Below are 19,917 nucleotides of genomic sequence, written 5' to 3'. Positions count from 1 at the left end.
TACCATAGCTAATATAACTTAGTGGGTAAAAACCATGGTCTATCTCTGTTAATAAGTATAAATGCACAATAAATGTGTTTTGAAGCCTGGCGCTACTCCTAAGCATTTGGACAGAGCTAAGAGCAAGTTCTTGGTCTGCCTCCAGGTCCCCAGTGAGCACCCAGCGAATTCTTTGTTCATAACTTGCCCATTCCCATCTGGATGTAAAAATGGAATGGTAGAGGATGTTATCCTTAGCTTAGCCACTGTTTGGTTATAACCTGGCTGCCAGGAACTACGGTCAGGCATAAGCCAGTGAAGCAACTTCAGACTAGAGATGATTTTGGCTTTACCAAATCTTAGAACAGTGTTCTTCCTTTTTTTTTAATTGAAAATTTTCAGTAAAAAAGCTTGTGACCAAACATCCCCAATATCCACATATGTATTTATTTGTAAATTTTATACACCCAAGACCATATGTAAATAAATGAATGAACAAGTTAAGTAATGTGTGTGCATTTCAGTGATTCTTTAAAGGTACATGCACTCACTTTAATTTTTCACCCTGCCATGTGGTGTATTTACCAACCTCTTAGAAATTGGTTTTTCACTTTGAAATGGAATCTTGACAAATTGGTGATGAATGAAGTTTTTTTAAAGCCTTATCTGTTATCAGTTCTATTTTTTAATGTATCTGTAACTATGAAACTTCTATAAAACTCACACTACTACAAAACTCTATTTGCACATCTAAAGACAATGTGCAAATGAATAGAAATAGAAGTTATATTTTCTTCCTTCACCCCAATGGATTGTCTCATGAGTAGCCCACTGTCTGAGGGGCTCACAGCTTTCTCTGGAAGGCTTGGTTAGAATAAGATTCTCCAGTATTAGGCCATTGACTACATGGGAACCCAGTTCACCCACCGGCTTACTCCCTTCCATTAATCCTATCAAAAGTAACTGGCTTGAGACTTTTCAGAAAAAATTAGAATTCAGTGATAGAGTGATGATTTAAAAGGCTTTATTTCCAGTGGAACCAGCTTCTTATGGTCATGCTAAATGCCATATTTCATTCCAAATGAAAAGATCGAGGCTGCTGATTATATTGTAGGATAAGGAGAAAAGCAATAAGGCTGCAGGACATTCTCAAAGCAGGTTAAAAATGGCATGGCAAGGAAAAGGAGGGTTTTCTCTCACAAAGCCACAGACACTGGACAAATCAGCTTTCCTTTTGAGCAAATCAGCCATCGCCAACACGGCCCACCGCAAACCCTTCAAGATTTGTGGTAGTAACAAGTGCTGCAGTGGCAGTCGGTGTGGTTCTCCACTCTGACGTTTCCCATCACCGTGGCCTAAAGGGGACGGAAAAAAGGGTAGATGATAGACAGACGCAGGCGGATAGACAGCTAGGCTAGCAAAATTGAAAACTGCTCGGTAAACTTGTCTCTAGCCAGCTGAACTGAGTAGATGCTTGCTACGTGGGAATTCTGTGCTGGTCCAGTGCCTAGCAGGGGGCCCAGGTTCCCATCCCTGTCAGAGAACTAGATCCCGCCTGCCACAACTAAAGTTCCCACATACTGAGTGCTACAGCCAAGACCCTGTGCAGCCAAACAAATAAATAAGTCCTTTAAAAAATAGATGCTTGCTATATTTGCATAGTCTCCTTTTCAGCTGATATTTTCATTCTGAATGTTTCAATGTGCACTGTGTAAGTATTCTATGTTCTCTCCCAACCTGCCCCGTATCACCTCTGTCCACTTTCTTCATTCTGGATAGATCCAGCCTGTGTCCAGAAGGCCGCTGACTGTCTTGATTAAAGCAGACAAGCTCAGCCCTTCGCTCTACAAATGCCCACTGAAGGACTGGTCATTAGCTGCCTCCAGTGTGAAGCCCATGGATGTGCTGTGAGGTCATTTCTCTGGTTGAACTGTTAGAAAGTTTCTGGGGCCCTGTAAGTCCTCACCTTGGTAAACGCTTTGGCCACACAGCATGTGGCTTCCGAGGTGATGTTCTTGGGGACCAACATTGTCTTCTTGGACCTCGCTGGAGTGGGGTATGCCCTGGAGAAGCAGCAGCCCATGCACTGATAGATTGGAGCATCTGGCTTGGAGAAGTATTTGTTTTCCTTTAGCTTGCATTCAGGACAACCTATCACCAAAAAACAGAAGTTTAAAAGAGAGAGAGAGAAAGAAAAAAGAGAGAAAGAAAGAAAAAGGCTAAGAGTAAAATAATCCAAAAAGAATTTTTAAAAACTATGAATTATTCCTTATTACAGGACAACAAATATTCTTTTTTTCTATTGGAAATTAAAATAAATAAATACTTTTTGGTTGTATGTTCACCTCCATACACAATATCTGTTTGTCCTGACTACAGTTATTTTCAAAGGAAAATAATTTTGCAGTTGGGCATGGACATCTCAGTGGTAGAAGATTCTTTAGGAATGACTTCTCACTTCCAGTGCTGATAGTATGTCTGTAGGGAATGCAAGACTAGACAGATGAAAACACCACGCTCATCCAAAAGAAGAGTTTTGCCCAGAGGCAAAATATTTTGCACTTTAGAATCTACTATTCCTTTCTCCCATAGAAACTCCAAATATTGACAGAGGAAAACTTGTCAGAATCAAGAAAGCTTGGTGAGTGGGACAGCCTGCTGCTAGATCTGGCATCTGCACTTGGAACAGGGGTTAAAATATTACCACTTGTCTGGAGAAAAACCATCACCAATAGTAGCTCACAGTTTCATAGCAGATGGGGTGGTATCAGCTACTATACGAGATTTTTCAGAAAATAGAGCAAAAAAATTTACTGCATAAAGTGGTTTTGTTTTCTAACTCGTTAACTGATATGAAAATTCATCTACAAAGGCAATGTTAAAAAAAATCCCAAATCTTCTGGGAGAAATGCAAAAAAAAAAAAAAACCAACAAGCTAAACTGAATAAGGAGCAGTTTTTGCTTGCAAAACTCAGATAAAGAATAATCAGGAATCTATTTCAGATGGAAATGAACAAGCTGCTATTTAAATGGACATGTAAAATAACATTTTCACTGTACATTTTTGGAAACTAATTTAATGTTCACAATCTAAAAATGCCTTGATATATACCCAATGGCAAAGATTTATCACATTTGAAAAGGAGGTATAAATGTAATTAATGGAGTTATTGATGTTCATCTAGAAATGTGTGCTTTCTTGTTACTGCAAACTCAAGTTTGGTCACACACCCTGCATTGTAAACTCTCCATCAGGAAAGGAATGGAGAATTTGCAGAAACAGAGACAATATGGCCAGAATGACAGCTGCATATTTTCTGTAGTAATCCATGGCTCTTCTGCAAAACAGACATAGGAAAAAAAGTTACTATAAAATTGACTTAACAGGCATAACCACACCCAGTAGCTTTAACATTGCTGCAACTAAGTCATCAATGTCTTAACTCCTTGGCCTACAGCTCCCAATACACTTTAAAGCCACAAATAAAAAAGCAATTTCTCTTTAGGAAAGGGGTAGAGAATTGACTCTTCTCATTTCTTATATCAACCAGTATAACCAGGCATAATGATAACAAAAAGAAATTCTGTTTCCAAAATCGTAACATCCTGTTAAGAATCTTTAATTACCTTATTTATAAAATATGAAACTTCAATAGATAATATCTAAGGATATCTATAAGATGGATAGATGGATGGATAAATAGACAAGCTTAAATATGATTTATAAAATAAACAGTATTTGAGCCCATCCTTCCTAGTTCCACGTGGGAGAACAGAAGGAAATGACAATGCCTCTCTCGTTTTTTATTCACTGGGGGTAGCTGAGTTGTAAAGCTAGTTATGAATTGCAAAGTAAATGCTAATCCAACAATGTGGCAAGAATAGACAGCAGGTAGATTAATCAAAGCTTTCCTAAATGCACTTCCTAACTTATCTATACCTGCAGTACAGCTTTACCTAAGCATTCTGAATGCATGAATCATGTTAAGTAAGGTCAGCGAATGATTAATCACATCCAGATATTAACTGCATTTAAGAATTGGGTTTTATCTCTACATGTTTTAGAAAAATCTCGTTTAAGATAAAAGGGGCAGACTTTTATCCTTGTTTATTTAAAGAGCTTATGTTCAAACCATGAAAGATAAGAGACAGAATCAATTACCTGTGAAAATACAATTCAGAACACTTAAAGAATTAACACCAATTTTACAGAATCACTTTTATAAAATGGAAGAGGGAACAGTTCCCAACTCAATTTATGAGGCCAGGATTACCCTGACACAAAAGCCAGAAATATACAGAACAAAGAAAGAAAACAAGAGATTGGTACATCTCATGAAATTTATTTTTTTATCTCATATTTAGATGGGCAAATCCTAAACAAAATAATAGCAAATTGAATACAGTAATGTATAAGAAAAATTATTCAACACAACCGACTGGAAATAATTCGCAATAGTCAAGACTGGTTCAATATTTGAAAATCACTTAATTGTAATCCACCATATCAAAAGAATAAAGAAAAGAACCATATGATTATACCAATCGACACAGGAAAGCTTTTGACAAAATCCAATACTCTTTCATAACAAACACTCTCAGCAAACAAGAACCAAAAGTTTTCTCAACTTGATAAAGACTGGATAAAGAGCATTTATAAAAACCTACAGGTAACCTACAGATAATATCATACTTAATGTGAAAAACCTAATGCTTTCCTCTGAAGCTCAGAAACACAGTGAGGGTGCCCATTCTCATCACTCTTATTCAATATAGTACTAGACATTCTAGCCAGCGCATAACCACAAATTTAAAAGGAAGAAGTAAAACTGTCCCTATTTAGAGATGATATGATCATCTACATTTAAAAAAACAAAACAAGGAACCTACAAAAAAGGTCCTGGAATTAATTAGTGAGTTCAGGAAGCAAGATTGAATGACAAGAACAACATACAAAAATCAACTACATGTCTATATACTAAAAACAATAATGTGGAAACAAATTAAAACACAAATACTATTTATACTCACTCCAAAGAAAATAAAATACTTAAGTATAAATCTAATGAAATATGAACAAGACTTGTATGCTGAAAATTACGAAGTATCGATGAAGTAAATCAAAGAAGACCTAAATAAATGGAGAGACAAATCATGTTCATGGATTGGAAGACTCGACATAGTAAAGATGTCAGTTCTCTTCAAATTGATCCCTATGCTTAGTGAAATGTCCATCAAAATCCTAGCACAGCTTTTGTACACACAGAGAAGTTAATGATTACTGAATGGCGAAGGATCTGGAACAGCTGAAGCAATCGTAGAAACACGGAGGGAGGAGACAGGCTTCCTGGTTAAGCATTGAGTCTTATAACGCAACTGCAGTAATCAGAACAGCATGATATTAGCAGAAGGACAGACAGGACCGAGACCAATGGGACAGAACAGAGAACCAAAACACAGACTCTACATAAATATGCCCAGGCGGCTTTTGACAAAGATGTCAGAGCAATTTAACAGAGGAGTTCGACATTCCAACAATGGCTGCTATAACAATTGGACATCCATAGGCAAAACAAATACAAAAGCAGGACATATAAACAAAACACCTCAGTGTAAATCTCACACCTTAGATGAACATTGATTCCCTGGGGTGGGGGGAGGAAGGCTCAAGAGGGAAGGAATACGTGTATTCTTGCAGCTGATTCATGTCCTTGGGCGGCAGAAACCAACACAACATTGTAAAGCAATTATCCTCCAATTGTAAATAATTGTTTTCAAAAAGTTAAAAAAAGAAAACTAATTCAAAATGGACCATCCATTTAACTGTAAAATGTGAAATCATAAAATTATTAGGAAAAAAATTGGGGGGGGGGGCAGGTTCTAGGTGAAGAGTTTTTAGAGTAGACAAAAAAAAAAAAACTTATAAAAAGAAAATCGATATATTGGACCTCATCTAAATTATGAGTTAACTCTCAAAGAGGACGAAACTGCAAGATACAGACTTGGAGAAAACGTGTGCAAGCTGCATATCTAACAAAGGACTAGCATTTGGAATGTATAAAGAACTCTCAAAAGTCAGTAGAAAAAGAAATCCAGTTGGAAAATGGGCATTGCCCTGGAAAAGATACATAGAACCCAGGGATCAAACGCAGGTCTCCCACATTGCTGGCAGATTCTTTACCAGCTAAATGGGCATTGCCCTGGAAAAGATAAATAGAGCCCAGGGATCAAACGCAGGTCTCCCGCATTGCTGGCAGATTCTTTACCAGCTAAATGGGCATTGCCCTGGAAAAGATATATAGAGCCCAGGGATCGAACGCAGGTCTCCCGCATTGCTGGCAGATTCTTTACCAGCTAAATGGGCATTGCCCTGGAAAAGATACATAGAGCCCAGGGATCAAACGCAGGTCTCCCGCATTGCTGGCAGATTCTTTACCAGCTAAATGGGCATTGCCCTGGAAAAGATACATAGAACCCAGGGATCAAACGCAGGTCTCCCGCATTGCTGGCAGATTCTTTACCAGCTAAATGGGCATTGCCCTGGAAAAGATACATAGAACCCAGGGATCAAACGCAGGTCTCCCGCATTGCTGGCAGATTCTTTACCAGCTAAATGGGCATTGCCCTGGAAAAGATACATAGAACCCAGGGATCAAACGCAGGTCTCCCGCATTGCTGGCAGATTCTTTACCAGCTAAATGGGCATTGCCCTGGAAAAGATATATAGAACCCAGGGATCAAACGCAGGTCTCCCGCATTGCTGGCAGATTCTTTACCAGCTAAATGGGCATTGCCCTGGAAAAGATATATAGAACCCAGGGATCAAACGCAGGTCTCCCGCATTGCTGGCAGATTCTTTACCAGCTAAATGGGCATTGCCCTGGAAAAGATATATAGAACCCAGGGATCGAACGCAGGTCTCCCGCATTGCTGGCAGATTCTTTACCAGCTAAATGGGCATTGCCCTGGAAAAGATATATAGAACCCAGGGATCGAACCCAGGTCTCCCGCATTGCTGGCAGATTCTTTACCAGCTAAATGGGCATTGCCCTGGAAAAGATATATAGAACCCAGGGATCGAACCCAGGTCTCCCGCATTGCTGGCAGATTCTTTACCAGCTAAATGGGCATTGCCCTGGAAAAGATATATAGAACCCAGGGATCAAACGCAGGTCTCCCGCATTGCTGGCAGATTCTTTACCAGCTAAATGGGCATTGCCCTGGAAAAGATATATAGAACCCAGGGATCAAACGCAGGTCTCCCGCATTGCTGGCAGATTCTTTACCAGCTAAATGGGCATTGCCCTGGAAAAGATATATAGAACCCAGGGATCGAACGCAGGTCTCCCGCATTGCTGGCAGATTCTTTACCAGCTAAATGGGCATTGCCCTGGAAAAGATATATAGAACCCAGGGATCGAACGCAGGTCTCCCGCATTGCTGGCAGATTCTTTACCAGCTAAATGGGCATTGCCCTGGAAAAGATATATAGAACCCAGGGATCGAACGCAGGTCTCCCGCATTGCTGGCAGATTCTTTACCAGCTAAATGGGCATTGCCCTGGAAAAGATATATAGAACCCAGGGATCGAACGCAGGTCTCCCACATTGCTGGCAGATTCTTTACCAGCTAAATGGGCATTGCCCTGGAAAAGATATATAGAACCCAGGGATCAAACGCAGGTCTCCCACATTGCTGGCAGATTCTTTACCAGCTAAATGGGCATTGCCCTGGAAAAGATATATAGAACCCAGGGATCAAACGCAGGTCTCCCGCATTGCTGGCATATTCTTTACCAGCTAAATGGGCATTGCCCTGGAAAAGATATATAGAACCCAGGGATCAAACCCAGGTCTCCCACATTGCTGGCAGATTCTTTACCAGCTGAGCACAGGGAAGCCCGAGAATACGGGAGTGGGCAGCCTATCCCTTCTCCAGCGGACCTTCCCAACTCAGGAATTGAGCCAGGGTCTCCTGCATTGAAGGCAGTTTCTTTACCAGCTGAGCTACTAGAGAAGCCCATATAGAAGGCAAATTAGCACATTTAAAATATTCTACATCAACCGTTAGGGACATGGGAATTAAAACCACAATGAGATATTACATACCTAACAGATAAAACAAAAATAACATCAAATGGATGCGAAGAAACAGGATAATTCAAACTTTGCTGGTTGGGAATATAAAATGGTACAACCTCTGTGGAAAATAGTTTGGAAGTTTCTTATAAAACTGTATGTACATGTACTTACCATGTAGACCAACAGTTACACTTGGGCATTTGTCTCAGAGAAATGAAAACTATGTTCAAGTAAAACTTGTACACAGAAGTTCAGAGCAGCTTTACTTGTAACAGCCCCAAACTCAAATGATCCAGCTGCCCTCGGGTGGATGGAGAGGAACGGTTGGTTATGCAAACACTGGTAGCTCCATACCAGAGAGCATGGTGTGGCAGCAAAGAGGAACGCATTATTGACAGACACGCAACTTGGATGGATCTCAAGGGTATCATGCCGAGGGAAGGCTGCATACTGTATGATTCCATTTATATAACACTTTTGAAATAATAAAAGTAGAGAGGTGGAGAATAGATGAACAGTTTTGAGGAGTTAGTATTGGAGAGGGAGTTGATGGGAGTAAATGAGTGTGACTATACAAAGATGGCATCAGGGAGCCTGTGGCGACGGAAGAGTTCTTTATCTTGATTGTGATAGGGATACACTAAAACACACTCAGGGTGAGACTGCAGAGAAACACACACGGCACTGGTGAAATCCACAGCAACTCTGTGCCGCAGCAGCGTCAGTCTCCTGGCTTCCCCTCTGTCCTGCCGTCACGGAAGGTCCTCTGGCGGGGTTTGCGGTGTGTGTGCTCGCTGGCCCAATTGTGTCCGACCCTCTGAGATCCCATGGACCTGCCAGGCGCCTCTGCCCGTGGGGTTTGTCAGGCAAGAACACTGGAGTGGGCTGCCATCTCCTCCTCCAGGGGATCTCCCCAGCCCAGGGCTCAGACCCTCTCTCCTGTATCCTGCGTGGAAAGGCAGGTTCCTCCCCCACTAAGCCCCCTGGGAAGTGCTCCTGGGGGAGCTCGCTAAGAGCACTCAGGACTTCCCCGCGTGTTTTTCTGCAACTTCCTCTAAATCTACAATTTATCAAAACCAAAAGTTTCTTTAAAAAAAAAAAACATTTCACAATGAGTCTTAAAATTTCACATGATTCAAAACTTGTGGCTATTTTTCATGTGGACTGACATAATAAGACCATGCTTTTGCCAGATGTTTATATAAACCCATACATCTTATAAGAATAATTTGTCAGACAGCAGAACTAACAGTTTATAAAACAGAAAGCAGACTATGCACACATTGGTAAGGCTAAAACATATGTATGTCATTATTTCTACCTGATCTGTATACTTATGCCTAGTATTTAGGGGTTTTATTTATCTTCATCCATGATTAACACTGAATAAATATTGTCCTAAGTCAGTGGCTCTCAACAAGTGATCTGAGGATCCTAAAGACTTTCAGTGGGTCTGGGAGGTCAAAATTATTTTCACAATACTAAGATGTTATTTGGGTTTTTCACCCTTACCCCTCATGAGTGTTCAGTGAAATATTCTAGAGGCCATATAGTATACGATACTGTAACAGAGTGAATAAAGAAGCACGTGAGAATGTAGCTGTATTCTATTAGCTCAGTGCTGTTTAAATTTTTGCTTAAAAGTAAAACAATTCCATTCTTCCCACTGACTTTTTTGTTTTGGAAATTGTCATTTTTTAATAAATATATTTTATCTATGCTAACATGTTTTTTAAGTGGTTTTTAATTGAATAAATATTTTAAAACTCATAACATAATCTCTAAATCAAAAACTATTAATAAATATAAGTTCATTAAAAAATTCTTTGAGCTCTTCAATAATTTTTAAGATCTTAAACTGTTTCTAAGATTCAAAAGTTTGAGAACAACTTCTTAAGTGATATACAAAGTCACAGGGAAAATATCAGAATTGCAATGGGTTTCCTTTTTAAACTAGTATCATTTTCATGCTTTGATATTGCAGCTCATATATTATGAAAATTCAGCATTATGCAGTGAACAATTATATCAGAATTAATTCAGAGAGAAGCATTTATAACAAGATGGCAGAAAGTGAGAGCACAGTGCTGCTGCACATTTTAGGCTTTGCTTTATGCTGAGGGGAAGATTTAAAAAGCAGAACCAAGTCACCATAGCTTCAGCTTTTAATGACAGAAATGGCTTTGTCTTCATTTTAAAAAGAGATGAGATTAACCAAGCAAAAAGGGATTAACCCTCAAATTCTAGGTGTTTCTGAAAACATTTTAACAAACATTTTCATCAGTCTAATCATGCTGAGGTCTTTCTGTTTGGGAATTTGGAAGAAAAACGTTAAGATCCAGGGCAGGAACAATGATTATGTTCAGCTGGGATTTATGCGATTTTGCAAAAAATGCTTGATCTAAATCAGATATACTAATCCCAGCCTCTCCATATTCTGAGTGAGGGCACTGCAGGCATCACAGACTCTAGACATCCAACGCCACAGTCCATCTCAACATCCACTCAACATGCCCTCCCCTCCTGCCCCATCAAAATAACATGAGGCCAAGGAAACGTGTGTGTGCTCAACTTGACCTGTGAGGCCTTTCTCCCGTTTCTCAGCCCATCACCTTAGACTTAGTTTAAGGAGCTGCCGGCCACCAGCTTCATGGTGAATATTTCATCCTACCTCAAAGGCAGAATAAATAACTCTGCACCGCATTTACCTGTAATTTTGCTTATGATTTTTAGATAAAGTTCCACAATCTGTCCTGAATACTAGCCAGTTACGTACATTTGTCTTTCCATCCATGTAACGCTTCTAAAGGGTAAAAACTGTGACCCCAGCCTACCCCCTTTCTAGCACAAGGCCTAGAGTAGATGCAGTTTTGCTGTACCATGACTTTGTGTGCATGCATGCTAAGTCGCTTCAGTCCTGTTCAATTTTTTTGTGACCCCATGGACTGTAGCCCGCCAGGCTCCTCTGTCCATGGGATTCTCTAGACAAGAAGACTGGAGTGGGTGGCCATGCCTTCCTCCAGAGGATCTTCCCAGCCTGGGGATCAAACTCATGTCTCTTATGCCTCCTACATTGTCAGGAAGGTTCTTTACCACTCGCGCCAACTGGGAAGCCCCACTGGGACTTTAGATCAGTAATAGTATCAGTCAAAACTTCCTTGTGTAGAGCTGTCGTTCATACTGAGGAACAAGATAACTCTTGAATGACAACTTAGAATAAACGTTTAGTTAAATAAAATATTTTCAGATAATAAATTCATTAGAGACAATGTAGTCTCACTTGGCTATAAGATTTGTAGCTGGTTAATATATGAATGTGTAAGTGTTAAATATGCTGCAGGTAGGAGTCATTTTATGAAATGATATATTAAAAAAACATTAAGATCCAGGGCAGGAACAATAATTATGTTCAGCTGGGATTTATGCGATTTTGCAAAACACGCTTGATCTAAATCAGATATACTAATCTCTGAAGTGACTTAGCACGCCCGCATGCATTTTTGTGGCCGTTTTTGAAAAGTTCACCTGCTGTAGCGGTGAAAACTTAGGGAGAGTGAACAATAAAAAGGCTTCTCTTTGCAGCTCCTCCACTCTATTTTTATCAGAAAAAAAGTGGTTATAAATTAAGGTGCCAGGATTGAGAAATCTATTGTCCTAGTCTATCTATCCTATTATTAAAAGGCTTCAAGGCAAATTAAGTGTACATAGATACATAAATATTACATGTGTATATTTACATATGTAATATGTGTGGATGTGTGTATATGTGTTTGTACATGCATGTATGTACATGAACACACATATATGTACATAACATATATAAAAGATTATTCCAAGATGACAAGTCTTTGGTACAATGTGACATCCTGCCCTTTATTTATCTGCAAAGATGCTGTCATTTCTATCCCCACAGCCAGAGAATGAGGTTTTCAATTTTTATGAAGGTGGTAATAGATGGGGTGATTCATCCATACTCTTCATACTGGGAGGTGCAACTGATTCATAGCACACTTTTGAGATGACTGGTTAGGAGTAAAAGCATAATTCTGTGTTAACAAAACAGATTAAATCTAACTGATTTCTAGAGGGTTAACCTAAGGTTTCACCTCATTAGTCCCATCTAGCCCAGCTGACAACCAAGAAGAAGAAAATAGGCTGCCTTCAGTGAAGGATCGCTAATGAAAGGGACCCTTGAAAGAAAAGCCTTTAATCCCCAGCACACTGCCTGGCACGAGATAGGGATTCACGACATGTTTGTTAAACTGAAGAGAGGTCTGTAAGCTTCACCATCTTGCCTGGTACGTACATGTCCGTGCGGTCACTTCAGTCGTGTCTGACCCTTTGTGACTCTATGGACTGCAGCCCACCAGGCTCCTCTGTCCATGGGATTCTCCAGGCAAGAATATTGGAGTGGCTTGCCATGCCCTCCTCCAGGGGAATCTTCCTGACCCAAGGATCAAACCTGCTTTTTTTATATCTCCTGCACTGGTAGGTGGGTTCTTTACCACTAGCACAACCTGTGTCTGGAACAGCGAATAGCAATAGTTCGGCCTTGATGAAAGATCTGAATGTGGACAGTCGTGGGGTAAGTGGAATGTTCAGCATCCTTCATCCTTTATCCTACCAACTCCCAGGGAGTGGATCCCCGAACAGGCTCACCTCGACCTCCTATCAACTGACCACCACTGTCTCTTGCTGGATGGCTTGGTCAGTGCTCAGGAAGCTCAGCTTGAGCGGCCTTGACTTCTCATTTTCTTTCTTCATGTGCTCTAGTGTCAGTAAGTGGTTTTTTACCCTGGTCTTATAACAGATTTTGAATCCCAGGTCCAGCAGTGTGTGTATTTTGCAATCCCACGCTGCAGCCCCAAACCTCAATAATCCTCCAAGTTCTCAGTTCTTCCAAGTAGACATCGAAATTTCTCCTAAGCCCCAAAGTGACCTTGAGACCCAGCAGTGCATTCACTGATGGTCAAAGGATGGCTGAGAGGTCGGGGGGAATGGAATGGGGAGACACTGGTTAATACTCCCAAGATCTGTCTCAAATCCCCTCATCCATTCTTTGATATGAATAATTAATATCTTCTCTAATATATGAAAATCTGAGCTTTGGATGATTTGACAGTTCAACATTGTGAAACACAAGATTTAAGGTCCAAGTTGAACCTTTGAAAGATTTAAAGACTGAGTAAGTACCTGCTACATACCAGGCACGGGGCCAAGTATGAGTGACTCAAATATGAGTACGTTTCCTGCTCTCTGACCCAGATACAAAGCTGAGTAAGTGTGAGTTCAAGTGGCGAATGCTGCAGCAAAAGCATCTGCAGACGTTGAAGCATCTGATAGGCTGGGGACAGGAAAACGGAGGGGCGAAAAGCTAGTGAGAATACAGAACGCATGCTTCATGGGGACAAAAGCCACGACAGTAGGAAACAGATATTTTGCCATTTTGCCATTTGTTCTAGAGCTTCAGGTATTCAGCAGTCCTCATAATTTCCCCAGTCTAATCACAGAGGTGGCAAACACTGTGGTCACAAACCGCTCCCGTTCCCAAAGGAAAGGCAGTGAAGTCACAGAGCTCTGCAGCTGTGTCCGGGCTGGGATTTCTGTTTATCAGCTACTTAGCAGTGCTTTATGGCTTCGCAAAATCCTAAAAGGGACTCAACTTACTTTCCACATGAAGTGAAGAGAAAGAGCGAACAAAAGGGGCGGTCTCAGACAAGAGACATAAAGTGCAACGTGCACAACTATACTTTGTAAACAGAATCAAACCAAAGCAAACAAAAAACAGGGGTTCCTGTAAAAACAAGAACAAAAGATGGCCTTTAAACATTTTTTTAAAAAAGGCAAAGAGCAGGCAGTATTTAGAAGGGAATTGAAATGCTCACAGAATTATAGGAATTTCAGCTCCTTTATGATCCCTTGCAACAGTCATGTTTGAGAAGCTCCCTTTCGTTATGTTCTGTGTTACGCCCTCCTTGTCCTCTGTCCCTCAGTCCGGACCCCGCCCGCCTCCCGCCCCATCCCGGGTCACAGGGCGCTGAGCTGAGCCCCTGGGCCGTGCAGTAAACTCCCACTTGCCGGCTACGCTAGCACAGTGATGTACTCACATACGGCCCTTCCGACCCGGGTGAGGGGGCACTTCCCCGGAGTTCTGATTGGCATTTCTCTAATAATGAGCAGTGTTGAGCATCTTTTCATGTGTTTGTTGGCCATCTGTATGTGAGAAGCCTCTTTTCTTAACTGACTAAATTTAAGGGACTTAAAATAAGATGTACACGTTCCACTTTAATTGTTATATTAAGGTGCTTCAGACTGTTGTCATAATTATGTAATTAAAATCTGAGCTCTACCATTAGACCCTTCTGGCTTTTCTAGCCAATAAGCATTTTTTAACTTCTCTGCAAACTAAATCAGCAAGAAATTTAGATAGGACAAATTCTATGCACCATAAAAATACTGTTTTAAATGAGAAATTCAAATATTTGTTGTTTAAAACTACTCTATCTTTTTTTAATTCAACATTATTGCAGTTATAAATGCTCTCAGGAACAAAACGTTGACTAGTGTCAACTTATCACACGGAAAAGTAAAACATCCGGAAGCCAGAACAGTTTTACACAGCGCACTATTGTAGCAATGTAAGAACCTTCCCTGTAACTTTTAAAATTTGTGAGAACATTTTTAATGTTTATTTGAGCTATTTTCATGCATTTGGCATACCAACTATGATTTCCATTTAAAAGCACTAAGTCATACAAACGTTGCCCTAAAGTCTCTCATCTGTGATACGGGCCTGAGATTGTAGATTTCTCATTCCCAGCGCCCTGCTTTATAAGCATTATTTTCCTGCGATAAAAACAGAGCAGAACTGCAAAAAGCAGTCCCCTTACGGTTTATCACCCCTAAGTTTGCTCCGCTATGGAAGTGTACTTCCCGAGATATGGACACAAAAAGCGCTCTCGGTCTCATTCACTCTGCAGCATGACCCTGCTACTTCCACACCCAAAAGCTGCGTGTGTGTCTCTGCACCCCGCGGCTCTAGGCGGGCTCCGTGGCTGCTCACGCCGAGGGAGGCCCCTCACCGCAGGCCAGCACCGCGCCAGTCACGGCGGCAGCCCCGCGCGGACCCGGCGCTCCTGCTTCCCGCGTCCTCGGGGCCCGCGGCCACGCGGGACGACCACGCGGAGACCACCGCGCTCCCAGAAGGCTGTGAGCCACGTGGACCTGCCCTGAGAGTGAGCCGCCACATGGAGAGAAAGAGGCCCGAAAGCAATGCGTAAAGCGGCCCTCGGGATGACCCGCCCCGGCAGGCCTTCGGGACTCTGGCCCCAGCCACCGGCAGACCACAGACGCATGAGAAGCGGAAGGTGAGGGCTGCCCGAGGGCCGCCCAGCCGGCCTGGGGGCTAAGACTTCGCCTTCCAGGGCAGGAGCTGCGGCGTGGATTCCTGGTTGGGGAACTAAGATCCTACATGCCTCGCAGCCAAGAAGCCAAACATAAAACAGAAACAGTAGTGTAACACATTCAACAGACACGTAAGTAAAAACTGCCCAATCCACCTGCAGAACCTTGAGAGATAATCGCAACTTTCTGTTTTACCCGCTAAGCTTTTCAGTGCTGCGATGCACAGTAAGAGGTAACCAGAACAGCTGCCCGTCTTGTAATAAAGCCTCTCCTCTGGGGTCTGAGATACGGGACCCCAGTCTTTCCTCTCCTCTTTCTTCTGCTGCTTTTCCTCTGCGGGGTGTAATTTATCTAACACACATTCAGTTAATCTATTAGGGAGAAAAGTGTGAAAAACTTGGAGTTAGCATTGTTCACAGTACCTGTCATACTGAAATCAGTAATAATAATAACTTCCACTTTAACAAGAAAACCTACCATTAACTGAGTACTTGTGTGTGCTAGGTATTCTTTTGAGCACCTTCAACACACAAATATATTTAATGCTGATGGTAACACTGTGAGGTATTCATTTCATTTTGGCAGAGAGATAAAGAAATTCTATAAGTGAAGTGACCCAGGCAAGTTTATAACATTCATCACTGGCAGAGCTAAGATTTTAGAATGTCTCTTTACAACTCCAAGCTCTGAATCCCATATTCCTAAACTGCCTTCAAATTTTTATATTTCACAATGAGCTTCTTAAACTGTTTTTTCAGGTGATATGCTATAATTGCTAAGTTGCTTCATTCGTGTCTGATTTCTGGCAATCCTACAGACTGTAGCCCACCAGGCCCTTCTATCCATGGGGATTCTCCAGGCAACAGTACTGGAGTGGGTTGCCATTTCCTCCTCCAGGGGATCTTCCCTATCCAGGGATCGAACCCGTGTCTCTTATGTCTCCTGCATAGGCAGGCGGATTCTTTACCACTAGCACAACCATATACATAAATAAAACACTGACGTCTTTTCGTTTAGAGCAACATTATGCTGTACCAGCTTAAAGATCATTTGCTTGTGTAGCTTTTTATTTTGCATATGTTTCTGACTTCACCTTCTTCAGAACAACCTTAAGAAAGGGATTTCATTCAGATAAAGAGACAATTTATATCTGATCAAGTTATGAGAACTAGTGTCTGATTAATGGGAGTGAGAAAAGCAGACAATCATTGGCTTTTTAAAAAACATTTTTTTTGGATGTAGATCATTTTTAAAATCTTTGTTGAACTTGTTACAATAGTGCTTATATTTTACGTTTTTTGGCCTCAAGGCATGTGGGATCTTAGCTCCTGGACCAGGGACAGAATTCATACCCCTGCATTGGAAGATCAAGTCTTAGTGCCTGGATCACCAGGGAAGCCCCACGCATGAGGTTTCATATCCATTCTCTCTACAGTTCTATAGGGAAAGCATTATGGCACCTATTTCAGAAAAGTGAAAGGATTTGCCAATATCATTTGGAGAGTGAGCTGATCCTAAGATCGTGCCCTTCACCTGCCCAGAAGCACACAGGTAATCCAAACTCTTCAGAGCATTGATTTAAGCATGGAGCACGCTGTTGTCTTTTCAAATTCAGTTCCTAACACTGCCCTTGATTCAGCTCCCACTCTAGCCTCAGCCCACTCTCAATCACTCTTGCTCTCTCCCTCACAGACCCCGTGAACAAAGAATACTGGAGCCTTTCTGTAGTGTTAGCTCTGAGGAATCAAGGAATTAGCGGATTCTCTTGTACAATATTACAGTGAGTGTAGTCAGTGCTATGGTCTTTCTGATAGTAACATATGGACAGGAGAGCTGGACCGTATATAGAATGTGAATGCCAAAGAAATGATGCTTTCAAATTGCCATGCTGGAGAAGACTCTTGAGGTTACCCTGGACATCAAGGAGATCAAACCAGGCAGTCCTAGAGGAAAACAACCCTGAATATTCATTGGAAAGACTGATGCTGAAGCTGAAGTTCCAATACTTTGGCCACCTGATGCGAAGAGCCAACTCACTGGAAAAGACCCTGATGCTGGGAAAGACTGAGGGCAGGAGGAGAAGGGGACGACAGAGGATCGACAGTTGGATAGCATCCCTGCCTCAGTGGACATGAGTTTCAGCCTGCTTCAGGAGATAGTGAAGGCCAGGGACGCCTGTTGTGCTGCAGTCCATGGGGTTGCGGAGTCAGACACAATTTATCGACTGAGCAACAACAACGGGCAATGCTATAATGTTACACACCAAACCCAGAATTTGCAAGGATCATAAATTGATAGTAAACTACTCTGGGATTTACAGTCTATAAAAATGGAAGTTTGGTGCTGTAGATCATGCTGTTCTCAATGGAAATATGAACTGATTCCTGTGCACTTTCTCTTTGTAAAAGCAGAATATCTTGATCTATTTTTTAACAAAATGCACATTACGTTCTAATTTTACTATTTTGTCTCCTAACGCTTACTTTGAGTTTTAATGTATATTTGAGAAATACACAATAAAACTGAGAATTTGTTCTGGAACATAATAAATTGCTTTTCTCACACTGTTCACATGCTACTATCTTCAGCAAGAAATGGTGAGAAATATGACTCAAAATTCCAACAACTCTATTACTGCAAAAAAAAGAAAGAAAAGGGGGAAAAGAAACTTAAAGCAAAGTCAAAGTTAAAATGAAGACACAAACTTTTCATAAATGGTGATTGTTCTTATCACTTAAAAATAACTCAAGACTATAGCTAAGTATTAGAATCAAAATATTGGGTGACCAATATTGTGAGTAATTGAATTGGTGTTAAGTAGTTATTTAAAAGACATCTTCAGAAGCTTAAAAATATTCCTCTGTTCTAATATAAAATATCTTCTTTTTGGATAGAGAGAGGATAGTAGAACATAGGAAAACAAAGTTCCCATGAAAGTGACATGAAGCTTCTGTATTCCTGTGAGACCCATGTAGTGTCAGCTCATAATTCTTCTATTTGCCCAAATCCTGTTTCTCAAAAATAATGGGGGGTGGGGTGGGGCAGGGAAAGCACTAGCTCCCATTCTACGAAGCACTGATGCAAATGTAACTGTTAGCAAACATTTCTGGAAACTCAGCAGAACAAACAAATTCGAATTAGCCAAGTGATGTTGAATTGCAAGGTCCATCAGTAACAGTGGGAAATACTACTGACACTTACCTTAGTGGCATTCTATGAAAGAAGGAAAAGGAAACATGTTGTTCAAGAGATTTCAGTGTTACAATTCAAGTCTACCCAAGAAGATCTGTTTGAAAAGATATGCAAAGCTATGGTCATTGTGCTGAACAGGTGAGCTGGTTTACCACTGACCAGCTTGAATACAGCTGAGCGTCGTTTAAAACCTGATGACGAAACAGTATCAGCAACTTCCATAAGGTCTACTCTCCCCCTACCTGACCCCTGGAAGCCACTGAAACGGATGCCTTTCAAATGACAGCCAATATTTCTTGAGAAAAATTTTTAGTTACTGACAGACACTCACACATCACAGCAGGAGACAGTTGGTTTCTGGCTTCAGTTAGATAACATCTTAGCCTGTGATCACAGACCACAATTTTGCAGACTTCCTCCCAATTCAATCATGAGTGCTGAAAGGAGAATGCGTAAATGCCTGTCTCTCTTCTTATGAGGGTTTATGCACAACCAGCTCCCTTGTGTCCTCAAATATTTTACCCCTCAACTAAAATCCCACAAATTATTTCATTCATATTACCGTCCTCTGGACTTTTTGCAGAATGTAGTCAGGGCAGTTGATTGTGGATCTGAAGAAGAATTTTAGCTTTGTCTTGTGATTTCTCAGCAACTGCTTTTATTAAAGTCTTCACCTGCCTTATATACCAGCAGAGTCAGAAAAGCTGCATGTTCCCACCTGCATCTAAGCCCAGGGATCAACAGTAAATTCCACCCAGTGATTGAATGGTACTTCACATAATTACCATGGCATCCATTTGATCTTATCTTGTTTCAGCCCTTAGATTATTTTTTGTTTTGAGCCATTTTCAGGTGGTGTTGACTGCAAGGTCAGCCTATGAAACATGAGTACTCTGTTATTTTCTACATAATTTTATCAAGACTTATACACAACATCCTGAAAGTTGACACTTTCCTATAAACAAGATCCTACAAGTATTATATTTAATTAGCTAAGTACCTGATGTTTACTTAAAAAAGCAGGGCTGTAAAATTCAGATTCTAGATACGGAGCGTTTCTAGCCTTACAACATTATCCCAGTAGAAAACAGAAAAAGAAAACATACACGTATTTAGACTTTTCTAAAATTAAACATGCATCAGGCTTTAATAAGGATGCATGGGGAAGGCATAAGGCGATGCTAAGAAGGACTGACTGCTTCCCAATATTTCTGCCTTTTCCCCCTCACTTTACTTTTGTAAAGCTCAGTTTTTCCTAAAC

The 19,917-nt window shown here is 41.0% G+C and overlaps 1 protein-coding gene across 1 annotated transcript; it reads right to left on the bottom strand.

The window, feature by feature from the left end:
- Window positions 1–993: 993 nt before the first annotated feature.
- Window positions 994–19,296, bottom strand: CGA (glycoprotein hormones, alpha polypeptide). The gene is made up of 4 exons (XM_020879123.2): window positions 19,219–19,296; window positions 3,211–3,317; window positions 1,946–2,130; window positions 994–1,334 (listed from the first exon to the last, which is right to left on the bottom strand). Exons 2-4 carry the CDS (start codon window positions 3,308–3,310, stop codon window positions 1,257–1,259), a joined length of 363 nt encoding a protein of 120 aa, XP_020734782.1. The 5' UTR covers window positions 3,311–3,317; window positions 19,219–19,296; the 3' UTR covers window positions 994–1,256.
- Window positions 19,297–19,917: the final 621 nt, after the last annotated feature.

This window comes from Odocoileus virginianus, chromosome 19, assembly GCF_023699985.2.
Source record: "Odocoileus virginianus isolate 20LAN1187 ecotype Illinois chromosome 19, Ovbor_1.2, whole genome shotgun sequence".
Classification (NCBI taxonomy): Eukaryota; Metazoa; Chordata; class Mammalia; order Artiodactyla; family Cervidae; genus Odocoileus; species Odocoileus virginianus.
The sequence above is the reverse complement of the archived record's forward strand: the minus strand, read 5'-3'. Positions and strand labels throughout refer to the sequence as shown.